This window comes from Xenopus laevis, chromosome 2L (assembly GCF_017654675.1).
Source record: "Xenopus laevis strain J_2021 chromosome 2L, Xenopus_laevis_v10.1, whole genome shotgun sequence".
Lineage (NCBI taxonomy): Eukaryota > Metazoa > Chordata > Amphibia > Anura > Pipidae > Xenopus > Xenopus laevis.
The window spans coordinates 157,566,286-157,585,666 of record NC_054373.1 but is presented as its reverse complement, the minus strand read 5'-3'; the positions used below and the strand labels follow the sequence as shown (position 1 = coordinate 157,585,666).

Sequence of the window (19,381 nt, the reverse complement as noted above, 5' to 3'; positions counted from 1 at the left end):
TACCGAAACTCCACTTCCGTTCCTCTTCAGAAAAGACGACATGTCGACCATCCATTGTGCGGCGCTGGATTTATCCTCGGGCAGGCAGGACAGAGCGTTACCCTGCGGGTCCTACTATTGGATCACCAACAGGATACGCCGACCCACAGGGTAAAGGTGGCCATATACGGAGAGATCACGGAGAGGTGGGCAATATCGGCTCATCCGATCGTGGGCCCTAGGGCCCAACGATCAGATCATAACAAATTGTAATGGACGGTCGGATCGCGGGACCGCATCAACGAACAGATGTGGCCACGATCCGACGGGATTTTTAGTACAATCCGATCGAGATCTGGCCGACTTTCGGCCAAATCTCGATCGGCGGGCCCCATACATGGGCCAATAAGCTGCCGTCTCGGTCTGTCGGCAGCTTTTATCGGACCGTGTATGGCCACCTTTAACGCTCTGTCCTGCCTGGCTGAGGATAAATCCCGCACCGCACTATGGATGGTCGCCATGTCGCCTTTTCTGAAGAGGAGCGGAAGTGGAGTTTCGGTAAGTTATTTCTTAATAAAGGCTTTGCAATTTCAAATTTTAATTTGTTTTGGTGTTTTTTTTTTTGTATTCTAACAATTTTTTAAAAATTTTTTTGTTGTTACTGTTCCTTTAACAGTACATGAATTCTTTAATATCTTGGAATTAAAAATAAATAAACAATAAATGTACATTGCAAAAGTTCTTAGCATAACACTCTCATCAATTTTACTTTCACTTATTTTTAAGGTTTACTTGTCCTTTAAACTGACCATTCATGCTGAGATTTGACCTGGCAGTTTTGCAATTTTATACCATACTGCCTTACCTCTGGGCATGAATGGCAAGTCAGAGGGCTGTTTAGACTGATGCTCCTGTGATCCTGACAGAAAGCGTATATCCTTTTTTTCCAATGCACATTTCTTCTTGGATATTTGTAGAAAATAAAATTTCTCTATGCACACAATTAGGGGTTTTCCTTTTATGTGCTCTTGAGCAGTTGTATATTTTCAACAGTATTGTGTTAGAATGTTCAATTTTATTTTAACAGTTCAACTTGTTCATGCCTGCAGCTCACAGCACAAGCATTTGAGAAATGTGTGGAGGTTAATAATATGTTTGAAAAATTTCAGGTTTTCATCAAAAGCGAAGTACGGAGTCTGCATAAAGAATTTTAAATTATTTATTAATGAGTGCGGACACTGGGGATGTTTCGGTTCTAATTTTGCTGAATTTAACAGCAGCTTTTGATACAGTGGATCATAGTATTTTATTAGAGAGATTGAGAAATTGGGTTATCTGGGTCGGCTCTTGGTTGGTTGAATCCTATTTATGGAATCGAACATTTTTAGTGGCAGTTGATAATCAATCGTCAATTTGTGATCTTTCTTGTGGGGTGCCTCAGGGGTCTATTCTTGGTCCACTTTTATTTTCTTTATATATGCTTCCCCTTGGTTTCCGAATCCTTTGTTTTAATATTGCTTTTCATTTTTATGAAAGGTTACTACTTTTCAATCTATAGTTACTGTTAGATATTGTAACAGTGGAATATCCTTTGCAGGTAAACTATGCACCCCGTCACTCCCCCCATAATCCCATTATACCACAGCCCTGTCTACAATAGCTTCTCCATAATGCCCCAATCCATGTTTTCCTCCTTGCCTAGATTAAACACTCATTCTGCCATTCTTTCCCCTAGCACAGAGACCCCCTTCCATTAAGGTGCAATCCATCACAGTTATAGACATTGTTCCACAAGATAAAATCAGCCTTGTCTTCTATATATTAGAATTGTCCCCTAATAAGGAAATAAAGTACTGAATGTCATTTAAAAAGAATAAACCATTTCTTGGAAAACAAAAACAAATAATTGCCAAAATGTTTATTCATCATCTCAAAAGAATAGATGTTTTGATCTTCTGATTTCTTGCTTATAGGCTACCATCGGGGACCATGATGTTATACTGGGGCCCAAAGATGACAAATGGGCCCTTTTGCCCCCGTCCCTCCCCCCGATGGCTGCCTCAGTTCTTTAACACCTCCAGCCTCAGTTCTTTAACACCTCCAGCTTCAGTTCTTTAATGCCTCCAGCCTAAGGAAAGATAGTTCAGTGTTAGATATGTAGTAGTAGGTATATGTATGAGAATTCTGAAATTCATTTGCATTTACAATTTTATCAAAATCATGTTTTAAGTCACATGCCCTTTTCTGCTAATTTAAAGATCAACTACCTCTATAATAAAAAAAATGCCATCTCAGCTTGTAGGTTTCTCTCCATTTAGTGAACTATAATAACAATTAGCAATTTGTCTTACCTCCTTGACACTGGAAGGTTCTTTCAGATGCCCATAAATACTGGCTGCGGCCAGCACCCATTTGGACAATCTACAGTTCTTGATTTTGGTGCAATTGATTCTAAAGGCAAGCACAAGAAATACAGTTAAACACAATGAATACAATTACTATTTAAAATACCCAACTTTGTTATCAAGAATTACCGCTTCTAAATACAACTAAAACAGTATTTATCCACTTATTTTTATAGTTAGATTGTGATTAGGGGTCATTAATAAAGACCCCAAACAGAAGTGCACAAACACTAAGGAGCACAAAAAGCATGAGCCTTAGTGATTATTCAGGGAGTGCTTTTATCAGGGGTCTAGCACCACACCTGCCAAAAACAAGCATTAGGGCAGCTCTGTTTTGGAGCACAGAGTCCTCAGCCAATTTATTTTCCATGGAAGGCAGGGGACAAAGAACAATTTGCTCGCTGCCTTTAATGACGTAAAAGTCCCTTATTGAGTTTGAAAAAAGATGCACATCCATCAGGTTATTGCCACCATTCTAAAATGCTGGTAATATTTTTGCATTTGGTAAACCCACAGATATTATCCAAACTACTATGTTTGTGCCCATAATCAAACAGTTAAAAAGCATGGTGGTTAGTTGTTAATTTTTTACCATGTACTTTCTGTTTAAACCCTCATTGATCTCATAGCAGGAATATGCACACTGAAATTGACATGGGTCTTGGTTTTGAGTGCTCATGTTCTTCAAGGGTGATAAAAAGTGCATTTAACATTTGAACATTGGAGAACAGAGCCAGTGTCGGACTGGGATGCCAGGGGCCCACTAGAAAATGTTAGACCGTGGGCCCACTTTCCAAACTCTTATTCCTCAAGCTCTTTATTCTCCTAGTCTTTTATATCTACTTACTATATTCTTCCATTATTAAGCATTTTAAATAAATAAATAGGGAAGGACCGTGAAATAGGCTAATTGGGGGCCCACAGACCCCTGGTCCCAGCAGGAGTTTTCCTGGTATCCCGGTGGGCCAGCCCGACACTGAACAGAGCCCTACATCCTATTTTGTGGTATTTAGTTGGATAGGGGGTCTGTGCAGTGGTCAAAATAGGGTTTAAATGGTTAAAACTTATATATGCTCAAACCTCAAATTCCCCATTCTCTTCATCACTGAAGTCATTGCCCAGATATTCTTCTTCTGGGTACTCCTACTGGCTGAAGTTGATGCCAGCTGATGATCCCTGGTAAATAGAAACTATTTGTGAATCATCTATCTAGTTGAAATTCTTAAAGGAGAACTAACCCCCCCCATGATGTTAAGTCCCCACTGCCCCCTCTGTTGGCCCTGCTCCCAGAATTCTGTCCCCTCTTGAAATAGTGACTGCACAGCGGAGCTCACGGGTGCCGTCTTCTACTATTCGATAATCTTTGGATCTTCTTCCTCCCATTCGGCAATTTCTGCCTCTTTCGGCGAATGCGCAGTTGTCACGAACCGGAAGATTGCTCCAACTGCACATGCGCCATTACCCCGCTCAATTCACGAAGAGAAGAACATGGCGCCCGTGAGCTTATCACATCCTTTAAGCTTCCTTTAAATATGCTGTTTAAATTAATATTATGTAGCTCAATGTGATGCTGAGTTGGTAAAAAAAACAAAGATCAGGAACAAATATTTGCCATGTATTTAAAAGCAGCATTTTTCTCATAATTCTAAGTTAATTGTGGCGGCACTCCAGGTTGAATCTGCTGCAATTGCACATGATCCTAAATAAGGATGGAATTATGCTTTTATTTTGATCACCTGTGCATTTTGAATTTGGGAATGGGGGGGGGAATGGGGCCTACAGAGTAGTCTGTGTGATTTGATTTGATAGGGGACCTGTATTGGGGCCAAAATAAGTTTAAAATGGTTTAAAATTATTTAAGCTCAAACCTCAAAACTCTCCTCATACTCTTCATCAGTGAGGTAACTTACCAGATATTCGTCTTCCAGGTTCTCGTTCTGGCTGATGTCACTGTTCAGTCATCATCTAAAACTGATCATGACTCCTGGTAAATAGAAACAATTTGTCAACCATCTATATAGGGGAAGTGCTTAAAATTATTATTAAAATCATCATGTCCCTGCTGAGCAGAATCTCTGGGTTTCATTACAGGCAGCTGTTAGAATTGATACAATAGTTGCTAATACTCCAGAGATGTTGCTAAGAAATATATAAATAAATGTTGCAAAATTGTAACAGTTTAGAGTCTGCACCTGAATTACTGAGCTGCCAGACTGAAACGCCAGAGACAGGGAAATTAAACTTTAAATTTAGAATTTAGAAAAAGAGTAAAAAATTAACCGTGGAAAGTATTTGAAAAAAGTCTATTTCTGGTGAAATCTGAAAATAAATGAACTGAAAAAAGTGTTTGGAAGGTGAACAACCCCTTTAAGAGAGAAACAAATGTTCAGTACCAAGTACTTGTCATGTGTTTAAATGCAGCATTTCTCTCATGTGTTTTTAGCTTCTACTTGGTGTATACCATATAAGACTTGCTACTAAGCTGTTTTGTGGTTACATGCATTGTAGTCTTTTTTTTTTTTTGTTACCAAGCTATTCCTATTTCCATGTAACATACAAGCCAGTATTAATGTTCTTGATTGGAATATTTGGTGCATAAAGGTTTACCGATCTGAATAAACATTTTCTTACCCATTGCCCATCATATGGCATGTTGCTTTCAGAGGAATGGTAATGAAATGCCTCATAATTGTAGTCAGCATTGACTTGAATTTTAACCATTCGGAGAATCTCCCGGTGTTCAAGGATGCGTAGTTCTTTCTAAATTCAAACAAAAGAGATAAAGTTAAATAAAATGCAGAACTTACTTATGAGGAATTACTGCATCTAAATACAACTAAAACAGTATTTGTCCACTTATCTTTACAGTTACAGGGTGATTAGGGGTCATTAATAAAGACCCCAAACAGAAGTGCACAAACACTAAGGAGCACAAAAAGCATAAGCCTTAGTGATCATTCAGGGAGTGCTTTTATCCGGGGTCTCGCTTTACTCTGCACCACACCTGCCAAAAGCAAGCGTTAGGGCAGGTCTGTTTTGGAGCACAGAGGCCTGTGCTAATTTATTTTCCATGGAAGGCAGGGGACAAAGAACAACTTTCCCCTTGCCTTTCATGACATAAAAGACCATCATTGAGTCTGAAAAAGAGATGCACATCCATCAGGTTATTGCCACCATTCTGAAATGCTGGTAATATTTTTGCATCTGCTAAACCCACAGACCTGGGAACATGCCAGTATCTGGTTAGCATTGCCTACTTCTACTGCTGATCATAACATACAGTAGGTGTAACCAAAGGCCTATCAGTATCTAATAACAGTAATAGTATGAAATCATTACCTCTCCCTGGTCATTGATGACTTCTATTACCACTTTTCTTATTTGCACTTGTTGCCATCCCTGTAACAAAAGTAGAGAAAGAAACTCAGTGATGTTTATAACCATAACAGTTTGGTAAAGCCGACAGATATAACATGTAGCTAGGGTAAGGTTTAGTGGCAGACTTAGAAACACAGAAAAAAAGAACAATTGGCACCCTGCCTTTCATGACGTAAAATACCCTTATTGAGTTTGAAAAAAAAAAATATGCACAACCATCTGGTTATTGGCACCATTCTGAAATGCTGGTAATATTTTTGCATCTGCTAAACCCACAGACCTGGGAACATGCTTATATCGGGTTAGTATTTTCTACTTCTACTGGTGATCATAACATAGGTGTAACCAAAGGCTTAGTATCTAATAACAGTATGAAGTCATTACCTCCTTTCCATCGGTTTCTATGGTCGTTTCTTTTATTTCTTCTTCTTGCCATAACTGTAACAAAAGTAGAGAAAGAAGCTCAGTGATGTTTATTAATTTAGCAGTTTGGTAAAGCCAACAGATATAACATGTGGCTAGGGTAAGGTTTAGTGGCAGACTCAAAAACACAAAAAATACAGAAAGGACAATACTATAGAGAGTATGACCAATTGGCAGGATTATAAAATGTACACTGAAACTGAAAGGGGTCTTGGTTTTCAGTGCTCATGTTCTTCAAGGATGATAAAAGTGCATTTCACATGGGAGAACAGGGCCCTACATTTTGTGGGATATAGTTGGGTCGGGGGTCTATGCCGGGGCCAAAATAGGTTTAAAATGCTTTAAAGTTATATAAGCGCAAACCTCAACAATCTCTTCAGCCTTTTCCTCCCGGAGGTCACTGCCCAGATAATCTTCCTCTGGGCATTCCTGGCCAATGTTGTTGCCAGTTTCAGATGAGGACTCATCATTTTCATGCTGACAGTTGTACTGATAAGAGAGAGAAAACATTGTTTTATAAGATGGACTTGTCACTAGAGAATATGATGAAATACATCCTTTTTTTTAAATGGTTTAAAGTTATAATAAAAAAGATGTATTAAACAGTCAAGTTCAAACCTCATCGCTCTCCTCGAGCTCCACCTGGCCGATGGTATTGCTCAGGTCCTCTGTCAGTGTTTTTTCTTCCTGGCTGTTGGTATTACCAGTTTCCAATATTGTCTGCTGGTAAATAGAGAGACAATTAGTGTACAATCTAACTGCAGAGCTTAAAAGTGTAATTAAAAATGTTTTATCACATCTATTCAGCACCCTAGGGAAGCTGCTAGAATGAATATTTTGTATCTCTATGTGACGCTTGAATTGAAATTTTATCATAAATGTGTTATTTTATATAACAATCCTTTGCTGGTTACCTCATCGGTGTTATTGCAGTGGTCTTCGCCTCCTTCCAAGATGTTCTGGTTAATAGAGAAAACATGGTTTTATAAGATTAACTCCGTTCAGTATAGAATATATTAAAATATAATATATTAAAATATATCTTTTAATTATATTTCTCCTGCTCACTGTGATGTTAATACAGAAAAAAAGATGAAGAATGAATTTATCACAGATCAAAGTATATATTATAATATCAATAATAATAATAATATCAATATAATAATAAGTATACATAAATATGGGGTGTGTGTAAGGCTGATGTTAATCAAAGGCTATGGGGCTATTCTATTCTTGCCAGGAGAGGAAAGGAGAAATAATGGGAAAATGTGGCCAGTTGAAGAATAAACTGACCAAACCCTCAGTATAGATTTTCTTTAGGATAAGCAGGAAGTGGAAATATATCTGGTGCGGCTTTATCAAGTGTTGAGTGAATGAATGAAGCTACATATAAATCTATAGTGTATATAGAGTAAATAACATGGTTTAAATAGCACAAATAGTGTTATTTCTATTTATGTTGGCCAATTCTTCTCTACTTACCACAACGTATTCATCCCGATCCGTAGACTTGGTAGATTTGTTAGTTTGTTTCTAGAATAAAAAAACAGTTTACATGAGAGAGAGAATTCAAAACTAGAATTCACTAAAGATATAATTTGACATTAAAACTGCCTCAATTAAGAGAAAATTTGAGTGTGTGTGTGTGTGTGTGTGTGTGTATATATATCATTAATAGAATCACATATCAAATGTACTGAATTATATTACAAGGCAATCAGGATAATGTTTATATTAAAAATGCAATGAATTAATAATTTCTAAAAAGAATAAACTATGCCCTTAAATGTTAGTGGTCTATTTTATATAGTTTTCGAGTTTTTTTCAACCTCGGCTGTGGCGTTACTACAGAAGACTCTGCTTCCCCAGGGAACAATGGGGTATTAATAATGAGGTCTCCTTCCTCTAAATTTATGTGGAAATCTCCCCTCCCCAGTAACTCTCTATAATTGAGAAATGACATGGAATAAAGAAATCCGCCGTGTAGGCAGGTTGGTGGGGTGGCTTTGTGCTCTGGGCCCCTCTTTAGATTTGTCTATTGCATCTTACAGCAGCCCTCTGACATTGGCCAGAATCAATATATTTCCACTCTGGGCATGACATTATCCCAGCACTTTTTTTAGGATTCAGATTTGGTGAAATATCAGGCACTTACCCAAACCAAATCAAATTTATCTCTTCTATAAACTCAGATCAAATCCGCTCCATTTTTTTACGCTTATATATAATTACATTTTCCCGAAAATGTTTACGGAAAATATCAGATTTTCAAGATTTTTTTCGGAATTTTCTATTTGATTTTCACCCAAAAACTTCGGGTTATTGCAAAAACCCAGCGCACATGAAAAAATCATTGGGACGTTTCCATCCTCAGGGTTTAATAAATTCCGAAAAATTCGTGATTTTTTAAAAGTCCGATTTTATTTAAAAAAAAAAAAATCACTTTTTTGTGATTTTTGCATTCAGAGTTTATTAAATAACCCCCTTAAAATCAAGAGATATTATCGGGAAATGTAAACATACAAATACAAATTTTGATTTGGTTTAGTAACCTGTAGTGGATTCATGTTTAGTGCAATAAATATAGAATTGGTGCTGAGCTGAATTCTATAACCTAGATATCATTATCATAAAAATAGCATTTCAGTTTGTTTGTAGCACAATACAGTTAGACTTTGTAGCTAGCAATCTATCTGATTATGTTGAGTATCAGGAACTGTTAATTCAATTATTAAGTCACCACAAAATGGCCAATGTATAGAGATCACCTAGTAACTGAATCAGAGGATAATTTCTATCCATGAAGTGATAAAATGTGTACAGTAGAAAGAATGAAATCCTTACCTTGCAAAAGCAAGAGAAACAAGCTTTAAATCTCTTCCACATTTCAAATTTTTTTGAAAGTTTTTGAAATTTTGTCTAGGGAGACAAAAAATAAACATCACATTAGTCATCCCTTCTATGCACAGCATCACAGTTCAAAATCAAATTCTCTGTAATTCTAACATACATATAAAGTCACCACTCAAATTCTACACAGTACCAGTATTGAAAATAATTTTAAAATGTTTTCTCTCTAATATCAGGAGTTCTACTCACTTCAGTCACCTGAAAAAGAATAAGATAATCTAGGCTACTGCTGCTTGACACCTTAACTCTGTCCATTATGACATCACACTGTGCACAGTGATATCACAAAAGCAGCTCAAGTGTGAATGAATATCATATTACTACTACCAGACGCGCCATTGTCACATCACATGTGCAACCCAAGGTGGGAAATATAGGTTAGACCTTTAGATAATGGCTGGTGGGTTGAGTTGATTCCAAGTTAAGTATTAGGGGCAGATTTATGAAGGGTCAATTTTGAAACTCGAATTATTGAGTTTTATTTTAGTGAAATTCGAGTAGAGAATAGTTAAAATTCAATTTGAGTTTTTAAAAAAATTCTGATTTGATTTTTGAAATGTATCATGTACTGGCCCTTTAAGAATTCAAATTCGACTATTCGCCTTAAACCTGCCAAATTGCTGTTTTAGCCTATGGGGGATGTTCTGGGATCAATTTGGAGTTGTTTGCAGCCTTCGTGAAAATGTAGTTGTTTTTTAGAGAAAAAACTCGAATCAAATTTGGATTAAATTGCAGTTGGTCGAATTTTGGTCGAATTTCGAGTTCATGGGAGTTTAAAGAAACTCCCATGAACTCTAAATTTGACCCTTGATAAATCTGCCCTTTAGTATAAATTTTTTTTAATGTTTACATATATTATTTTATTATCCACAAATATCCACCTAAAATTAATAGGGAATGTGGCAATATTCTCTGTAGTGCTGAGCCACAAGGTAATGGTGCTCAAGACAGACCCACACTTCCCCCATCCCCCACTCATTGATTCAGTATCCACCTGCACCCCCTCTGCACCAAATACCCCACAGTGAGACAGCAGTTCATGAATTGAGGGGGAATTTGGGGCATCATACCTACAGCAAGGCCAAAATTAGAGGTAGGCTGAGCGAAGAGGTATATTATATGCCTAAACCCTGCCCCCCACCATTGCACCCTAACCTAAGCATCTGCCACTTCTGCCTACCCTTAGTTCCAGCCCAGATTTTATGTTTATAATATACAGTGACCAGGTACAACATCCTCCTTTAAAATCATTATAACATATTCTAAATTATTCACAGTATCACTAGCAGTCTCTAAGCCCGTACAGTAACAATATTAATAACATTATATTTGCTAATATTTCCACCAAGTATCTTGACTTCTACTCACCTCAGTTGTCTGATCAAGAATGAGCCAATCTGAGCTGCAGCTGTACACTTTAACTCTGTCCATTATGACATCACCTGGGCTGCAGCTGTACATTATGACATCACCTGGGCTGCAGCTGTGCACCTTGACTCCATTATGACATGACAATGACATCACCTAGGCAACACAAGTCAGGAGATGTGGGTTAGCAATTTACATAATGATTGGTGGGGGGGAGTTATAAAATACACTGGTGAATTAATGTCATAAAGAAATAATGTATTTTAAATTATCTAATAAATTGTAAGTTCTTTAGAGCAGGGACCTCATCCCAACTGCGCATTGAAAGCGCTAAGCTCTTAAGCATAGATTTATCTATTTTACTATATAACTTGATACAATCTATACCCCTGTTTATGTTTTCACCTAGTAAAGCACTGCATACAATTGTGGCACTATATAAATAAATACAAAATACATCTATACATTGCTTCTAACAGCTAATACCTACATGCATTTTGTAGGTTTTTCCCTTTTTACCATTACTATTTAGATGAAATTTGGTTAATATAACACAAAGGGGCATATTTATCAAGGGTCGAATTTAGAATTTATAAAAACTCCCATAAATTCAAAATTTGGGGGGGAAAAACGACCAATCAAAATTTATTAAAAAACTTAAAAATTTTAATTTGGGTGAATAGGATCGACCTGCACACTCAAATCGAATTTGATTCAAGTTTTTTCACCAAAAATGTTTTGTTTGTTTTTTAAATTTAAAAAAGGGAAAAAAAAAAGTAGATTTTTTAAAAGTCCACCAAATGACTCAAAATTGATTGTAGGAGGTCCCCCATAGGCTAAAACACCAATTCGGCAGGTTTTAGATGGCGAATACTCGAATTTGAATTCTTAAAGGACAGTACATGATAAATTTAGAAATTCGAATTTAGAATTTTTTTTTAAACTCAAATCCAATTTGGATTTTTCCCTAGTCAAATTACACTAAAATAAACTTGAAATTCTAATTTAAAAATTCAGAATTCCACCCTTGATAAATCTGACCCAGAGTACCCCTATTTATGTTTTCACCTTGTAAAGCACTGCATATATTGCTTCTAACAGCCAATACCTACAGGTATTTTGTAGGTTTTTCCCTTTTTACTGCTATTATTTAGATGAGATTTAGTGAATAAAACACAAAGTTGTTGCATTGCAACGCTCTCTTTTTCTCCTGCTTCCAAATTTACTAACCAAACCCAAATGGAGGGCCATGCTATTAGGAGCAAATAGTTATAGGGTGTCACAGACCAGATGAACAAGGTAATTGTGCAGTGCCCAATTGATGCCTAGCTCATGCGCAGACTGTACCACTTGGATAGCCGATCACATGAGCACAGCCAGGTACAACACACTGGAATTGAAAAGCAGCACATTCAATTTGAATGGGAATCAAGGAATTCTATAACTTAAAACATCTGCAACACTGTGCACCTCCAGGCGCCGTTGAACCATTCTTTCATCAACCCACCAACAGCAAAAGTAAAAAGAGGTGGTGGGAGTTGAAAGGCTATAGGGCTAGACATATTGTCAGTTTCCCATCTCCCCCCAGTCATGTGCACCAATAAACTTCAATCACTCTTTACTGCTGTACAGCAAGTTTAAGTGATATCGCGCCCCCAGCAGCCCGTCAGCAGAACAATAGGAAAGTAACCAGATATCCGCTCCCTGGTAGATATAAGAACAGCACTCAATAGTAATAAAAATCCATGTCCCACTGCGACTCCTTCAGTTACATTGAGTAGGAGAAACAACAGCATGTCAGAAAGCAGTTCCATAGAAATGGCTCTTTCAGAAAGCACATGACCAGGCAAAATGACTTGAGATGGCGCCTACACACCAATATTACAGGTAAAAGAAAATACACTTGTTGGATTAGGAATTAAATTTAATATGGTAGAGTGAATTATTTGCAGTGTAATTTAGAAAAAAGAAACAACACCATAAAAATCGTGACAGAATCCCTTCAATTACTTTTCTCCTTTCTGTATCCTTTATTAAATATATATAGTACCACATTTGTATACACATGATGAAAATAACCAGCCCCATTGTGCAGCCTGTGGTTCTTGTGTATTTGAAATATTTTGTAAAGTCACATTTGCTCTGATACAGAGTTCACGCTCTCACTGACAGCTGTACAGCACCATGTATATCAATCAACTCAAGATGGAAAACACACACAGTAACACAGACTGGTAACCTGAGTAGTGTTCTGAGAAGTATCACTAGACACAGTCCTCAGACATGGACTAAGCTCTACAGTATTGTGTGTGACCCTACTGATACCCTTATGGCTCTACAGCTCTGTGCCTTCAATCAGCACTAAAGGGAAAACACACACAGACAGGGAACCTGTGTAGTGTTCTGAGAAATGTCACCACACTGTTCCAGGGGAAACACAATATCAACACAAGTTTTTTCTGTGCAAATATAAATTGTACAAGCAGTAAAATGATAAATAGATCTAAATGAAAAGGCACATCAATCCCCAGATGAACATTGCAGACTTGTCACAGGGCCCTATGAGATATAATAATTACTTATAAAAATGCCATATGTACTCAGAATATTCATCTAAGAATCAATGTGCTTTTTATTTGCTGTGATATGCACATATATTTTGGGAAAGAGAATTAATTCCCATGCACCTCAATAATCCACACGGTTAGTACTGGTTAACAGCACAGGTTAAAGGGGCGGTTCACCTTTAAGTTAACTCATAGTATGTTATAGAATAGCAAATTGTAAGTAATTTTTCAATTGGTCTTTATTATTTTTAGTTTTTATTTTATAGTTTTTAATTACTTACCTTATTTTTCTGACTCTATCCAGCTTTTAGATGAGGGTCACTGACCGCATCTAAAAATAAATGCTCTGTAAGGCTACAAATGTATTGTTATTGTTACTTTTTGTTACTCATTTTTCTATGCAGGTCTCTCCTATTCTTATTCCAGTCTCTTATTCAAATCAATGCATTGTTACTAGGGTAATATGGACCATAGCAACCAGATTGCTGAAATTGCAAACTGGAGAAGTGCTGAATAAAAAGCTAAATAAACCGCAAATTATAAAAACTGAAAATCAATTGCAAATTGTCTCCGAATATCACTCTAGACATCATTAACTCACAGGTGAACAGCTGCTTTAGCCCACTGCTGGCCAGTCTATTGCACACCACAGAGATAGAGCGAGAGGGTTCATATTTAGGTAAGAACAAGGCGTTGTCCTGATTCACGTGAATGTTCAGAATGTACAGATGCATTGAACAATACATGAACAATTGTGTGCCAACGGATTCACACTCACAGCTGTATATTTCTATATAAATTATAGTCATTTAAATAATCTAATAAATAATATATCATAAAACTGAATTTCTCATATTTGAATAATGAAAACTCCTGACATATCGTATTGGTCAACTGATTCCTTTTGTTTTTCCTCCTCTTCAGTCATTCGGAGACTTCTGCATAATTTCAGTTTAGTTCTGCCTCCATGACTTGGCTCAAACTCCATCTCAAAAGCAACAGCTGAAATAAACGTACAGTAGAGCACTGCCATTTAAACCCAAACTTTAGTTTTGTGCAGATATACAGCACATGGAACCCTGTAGGATGCAATACCTTTGCCCTAAATAATTTATGCTGAGACAAAGCCTCTTTATGAAGAATAATGGCCACCGGCAGTGCATCGCTGACTCTAATTAACCTCTAATTAACCAGCTAATTGAACTGCCAGTTTTCCGTTCATCTCCTGGTGCCCGTGGGGCGGGTCACTTGGCCTATATTTGAGATGACGGTGATGTAGCATTCAGTAGGTTAGCAGCTGTAGAGACAGAAGTGCAATTATTATGAGTTGTTGCTATGGAGCTTTGTAAACTACTCAGAAGTAACAAGAGTCACCCAGGGCACCAACAGCCTGAATAGGGAAGCTTTTTGCATATAATACACGACTGGATGTTCTTCTTCCATGTACTATTTTTATCATGTTACACAAGATCTGCTGCCATCCTCGGCTCTTTTATACAACACCCCTGACGGCCTCTGTGTGTGGGATGCTGGGAATTGCCACTTAATTGCAATGTCTATAAACTCTCACATTACATTACTTACGGTGTATTTGCTAACTCCTGTAAGCTCCCCAAACTTCATGTACGATATATCCGCTTTCTTTTTGCCAATATCCATATCCCAGGCATATATCTGCTGGATTCCTGCCCCTTTAATCAAGGGGACACACTCGTCACAAGGGCACTTAGTCACAAAGATCATGGTTTTCTCCTCTGTGTTGATCTCATTGCACCTAAAAGTAATGGGGGAAAAAGTTCCAGATCTAAACGAGTTATCTTAATCTATGAATCGCCCACTTGCCAACGTACGTGCAACATTCAACAACAAACATCAACAACATAAAACTGCTGGTTTGGCCGCCCCATTTACATGTAATGGGACAGAAATGCAATCTACTCTATGTGCAGTGACATGAGGATTCCATTTCTGTCGCTACATGCACACATGGGTTACTAGGGGGACTAATCAGTGGTTCCTCAACAGATATGTGACATTAGTCTAAGGCCAGAGCCAGATGATGGCAGATCTCGGCCTTCTTTTCACCACAGGCCCAGAATCTGATGCCCCTCTGCTCTTCTGCTCCTGTTCTTCCTGCACCTGGAAGCATTGTTTACACTTGGGTGCAGGCAGAAGCTGTGGATTTCAAAGCCGAAGTGCAACATTTTGCTTTTTACAACAAAATCCTCCCACTGTTGAAAAGGCAAGGGGTGCAGTACGGCAGCAAATTCTCCGCCTGCAGAGAACCCGCATTTCTATGGTTGTCTGACCCTAGCCTGAAGCAAATATAACCAGGTTTCAAACAAGCCAATATTTAAATATAACTACAGAGGAAGTAGACCCTGCAGGGGGTCCGAGGAGGTATAGGTGCTCCATGAGGCCCTCATTCAAATACAATTTCAATAAACATTGATAAAACAGGTCAATCTCTAGCCTTAATTTGTTGCGGTGCCCAGTAATATATAATTACACCACTGATACCAAGCTAATTGAATTTTTGGATACTTTAAAATGCCTAAGCGATTAGCTTTGTTCAAAACAAAATCAAGGCTCATCCAGTTTAAAAGTGCCACAATAGCCACTGTTTGGAAGCAGGTAAAACTGCTGTGAAGAGTAGGGGAACTGAGGTATTTTTACAAGGGAAATAATGCTTTCTTTATAAGTATATGAACCCACATATGTATTGCAGCCTGGGAGGTCGGAAGTCTGTAGTTTAATGTTAGTATGAGATATGGATATTTGTTTGTGGATAACAGTGGGGACATGTCATGTGATTGAAGGTATGTATTTGGATGGGGAGTGAATAATATAATTGGCTCTATCTCCTTTTTCCCTCCTTGTCTTTCTCTTTATATAAATATGAGATTTATGGTGGCCATACACGGAGAGATTCACTCGTTGGCTATGTCGCCAAACGAGCGGATCACTCCCCGATATGCCCACCTGGAGGTGGGCAATATCGGGCTGATCTGATCGTGGGCCCTAGGGCCCAACGATCAGATCATAACGAATAGTAATGGGTGGTTGGATCGAGGGACCGCATCAACCAATAGATGCGGCCGTGATCCGACGGGATTTTTCGTCCCATCCGATCGAGATCTGCCCGACTCGGCCAGATCTCGATCGGGGAAGCCCGTCGGGGGGCCCTATACATGGGCCATTAAGCTGCCGACACGGTCAAAGAAAAGAAGAGCATAAGACAAATGAGTAACATAATAGAATCTGAGACATATATTTTATATTTTATTTATATTTTATGGGACAAATTGAGCAGACGCATTTCATTGCAATTCCCTAAACAAGCAAAAAATTATAAAAATTATATGTTTTATGAAATTAGGGACCCCCCCAAACAACACTATTAAAATAAACACTTTGGATAGATGCTCTCCTCTATATAAAATAACATTTGCAATTTTGGATTGATTGTTAGTCTGCATTGCCATCTTGTGGTGAAAGAATATATGTACAGCCCAGTGTCTGAGCATTTTCAGGTTGACCGATTAGTGGCCCCCCATGGCAAAAGGGGGCTTACGATGAAAGAGCAAAATCATTAGTCACAAAAGGGAGGAGCTTGGGTGCAGGAGAAGGGTGGGTTGTGTGTAGAATTTTGGCATAATTGAAGAGTTGGCTGGATCAAGGGCATGGCCATGCATGGGAGGGGCTTTCTTTTTATTATGGCTCCATTTTATTTGTTCAGTATGTAGATTTGCCGCACCTCATCCCCTTCCTATGACTTTCCTGCAGATCTCCCTACACAGTCGTCACTCGTCAGCACAACATAAGTAGAGTTTCTAAGAGAGTACAATCCCCAAAACATTGATGCACAGGTGGTCACAATTAAAGGGGTAAGCTCCCAGTCTGCAGTGAATATGGTGTTTATGGGACTCTCTTAAAATTCTACCCGTTATATTTCTTGGCAGGTCCCACAACCTTGGGGGCCTAGTTGATCAGTGAGTTAATAAGTGGGGCCTCGTAGGTGAGTGCCCTGTTAATTTACAAGTATGTTGCAGCATGATTACTAATGGCAGCCCAAAGCAAATCCACCATGGAATCAAAAATTATTTTAATTTGCCTAATAAAAAGTATGAAATTTAAAGAAATGACATGACATTTTGGTACATTGTAAGAAGACAATACACACCTTTGTATAGAAGGAAATTCCGTAATAATGAAAACGGAAGCTGGAGCAATTGTTCTTTCTCCCATACTCTGCTCCTTCTCAGCAGCCAGTCATACAGAATTAGCCTGAGTGGGATATGCAGGAACAGATAGGGAGGAAGCCAAAATGGGGGATTTATATTTATTCCACCAGACATTCCAGCCTAAAATGAAAAAAAACAATAATCATAATTTGTAATTAGCATCAGTAACATTGCTACTGACCTGCTCGATAAGCCAGAAGCCGGGCTTGAATTATACAATGCAATGCCTTTTCCTGGCTGAGGTCTAGCTGCTTCCCAGGGCAAATTCCCCTAAGTCTTTACTTACCCCTCCATGCAGACTCTGTCCAGCAGAGCTCACAGCAACCATGTTCTTCTCTTCGATAATCTTCGGAATAATGCCGGCGTACACATGCCAAGTTGGAGCAATTTTCTGTTTTGTGACAACTGCACAGGCTCCGAAACTCACAAAAATCGCCAAAGTGCCGGTCTTATTCTGAAGCAGCTGAAGATGGCACCCATGAACTCTGCTGGACAGAATCTAGTGGGGTAATTAAAGAGTTAGGGGCATTGCCCGGGGTAGCAGCTAGGCTGGGGGGGGAGGGGGTAGGGTTTTTTTTTATTAAAGGATTGTTTCTCCTTTAAGTAGAAGAATCAATAAATGGCTGAATTTGATCATTCCTAGAAGTAATCTGTATTAATGTATCTAATGTGTTCTACAGGTAAAAACGAAGAAATACGATGTGATTAATGGCGGAGCTCTGCCCTTGCATGCCAGCTCCTGCTGAACTGCTGCTCTCGCGATGAATCGGCTCCTTCCAGCCGGCTTCTACTCACACACTCTCTGTCATCGCTGTATAGCGCTGTTCAAAGCATTATCGGAGTCTGGCTAGACTCCGATAATGCTTTGAACAGCGCTATACAGCGATGACAGAGAGTGTGTGAGTGTTCTACACGTAACCCGTTCAATATATTCTGGTCAATCACAATCTGCCCCTTGGCAGACTTGCAGTGCCTTTAACAATCATTTTTAAACAGGCAGAGCAAGGCTTTCTGGAGAAGTAAAGACTTTAACAGTCTTTGAGTTTGGAGCCATGTTTAATAACTGCTATTTAATCTGTGTGCAGATCCTCGCTGGGACGGCGAATCCCTTCTATCCTCATGGTTCTTAGTCTGCAATAAAGATGAAAAGCAATGCTATGAAGGATGTGTAATATAATCCTAAATGAGAAAACATCAACAAGCAGTGCTCACTGTGTACCTGCAAATTACAAAATGGGACTGGGGCACTGGAAGCAGTGTTTTGACAGGAGTTGCTTTTTAAAGGGGGCAGCCTGCACTATCAAGCTTTTGTGACCTATATATTAATTTCAAAATATAGAGAGAGAAAATACAGGGTGGCCAAACACAACAGATCACTAGCACAAATTACTTAAGCCTACAGACAGAACTAACTAAACTAATGACTATTAATTATTATTATTATTAATATTATGACTTATAAATCCTTAAGGTGGTAAAGCAGCAAAGTATTTGAGAAAGAACTCTCTGACTTTGTCACATTGTTACAGTTCTACACAGGGAAAAGAAGTACCTATGAAACTAGAATTTTCTTTATTTCGTACAAGAGCATAAATTAAGCAACCACATCATTATTATAATGCAGACAATAACACAGTCCCTGTAGTGATTAAATACTCTTCGAACAGGCAAAAAGCTTGCTTGGAATAACTAACCAATAACCTATGCAAGCCTCTCTCACAAACACAACTTTCTAAGTTTTAGTCAACAATAAATAACATCTGCAACTATAAGCTTTCTTAATAAAAACCAGAGCTGACATTACCTGGGATTTCTTTTTGGATCTGTCAATTTTTCAGAAGGGAACATCTCCATCCAGAGGCTCATTTAATGTGAATAAATTGACTTTTGAAAGTCTTGGAACCTGGCCTAGAAAAGGATAAAAATGTATACAGGACACAAAGTATTAATTATTTAAGCACTCACATGACATCTCAGCCTAATGGATGTCAGACGGGGCAGACAACTCACATTTAGGCACATCCACGTTCCACAGCTTTGGGCCCTTTAAATCACCTACTAAATCAAATTAGTATGTTACATGAGTGATATTCTGGGACAATCTGCA

At 38.3% G+C, this 19,381-nt stretch overlaps 1 protein-coding gene across 2 annotated transcripts; it reads right to left on the bottom strand.

The window, feature by feature from the left end:
- Window positions 1-1,882: 1,882 nt before the first annotated feature.
- LOC108708665 lies at window positions 1,883-19,294 on the bottom strand. 2 transcript variants are annotated; one of them, XM_041582606.1, is made up of 16 exons: window positions 19,079-19,292; window positions 17,214-17,394; window positions 14,615-14,804; window positions 10,464-10,619; window positions 9,030-9,104; window positions 7,668-7,718; window positions 7,100-7,144; window positions 6,804-6,908; window positions 6,549-6,674; window positions 6,147-6,200; window positions 5,724-5,783; window positions 5,016-5,144; window positions 4,295-4,368; window positions 3,465-3,560; window positions 2,331-2,430; window positions 1,883-2,107 (listed from the first exon to the last, which is right to left on the bottom strand). In XM_041582606.1, exons 2-13 carry the CDS (start codon window positions 17,276-17,278, stop codon window positions 4,360-4,362), a joined length of 1,065 nt encoding a protein of 354 aa, XP_041438540.1. In that variant the 5' UTR covers window positions 17,279-17,394; window positions 19,079-19,292; the 3' UTR covers window positions 1,883-2,107; window positions 2,331-2,430; window positions 3,465-3,560; window positions 4,295-4,359. The 2 variants fall into 2 exon arrangements, with proteins under 2 accessions (XP_041438540.1, XP_041438539.1); XM_041582605.1 differs by lacking the exons at window positions 1,883-2,107; window positions 2,331-2,430; window positions 3,465-3,560; window positions 4,295-4,368 and having other exon boundaries at window positions 4,686-5,144; window positions 19,079-19,294.
- Window positions 19,295-19,381: the final 87 nt, after the last annotated feature.

Coding starts and splice junctions, on each gene's coding strand:
- LOC108708665 (XM_041582605.1), bottom strand. CDS start 17,278: ATGGGAGAAAGAACAATTGCTCCAGCTTCCGTTTTCATTATTACGGAA. Junction 9,105..10,463: donor TTCTTGATCAGACAACTGAG/GTGAGTAGAAGT, acceptor TTGTCTCCCTAG/ACAAAATTTCAAAAACTTTC. Junction 6,909..7,099: donor ACTGCAATAACACCGATGAG/GTAACCAGCAAA, acceptor TCTATTTACCAG/CAGACAATATTGGAAACTGG.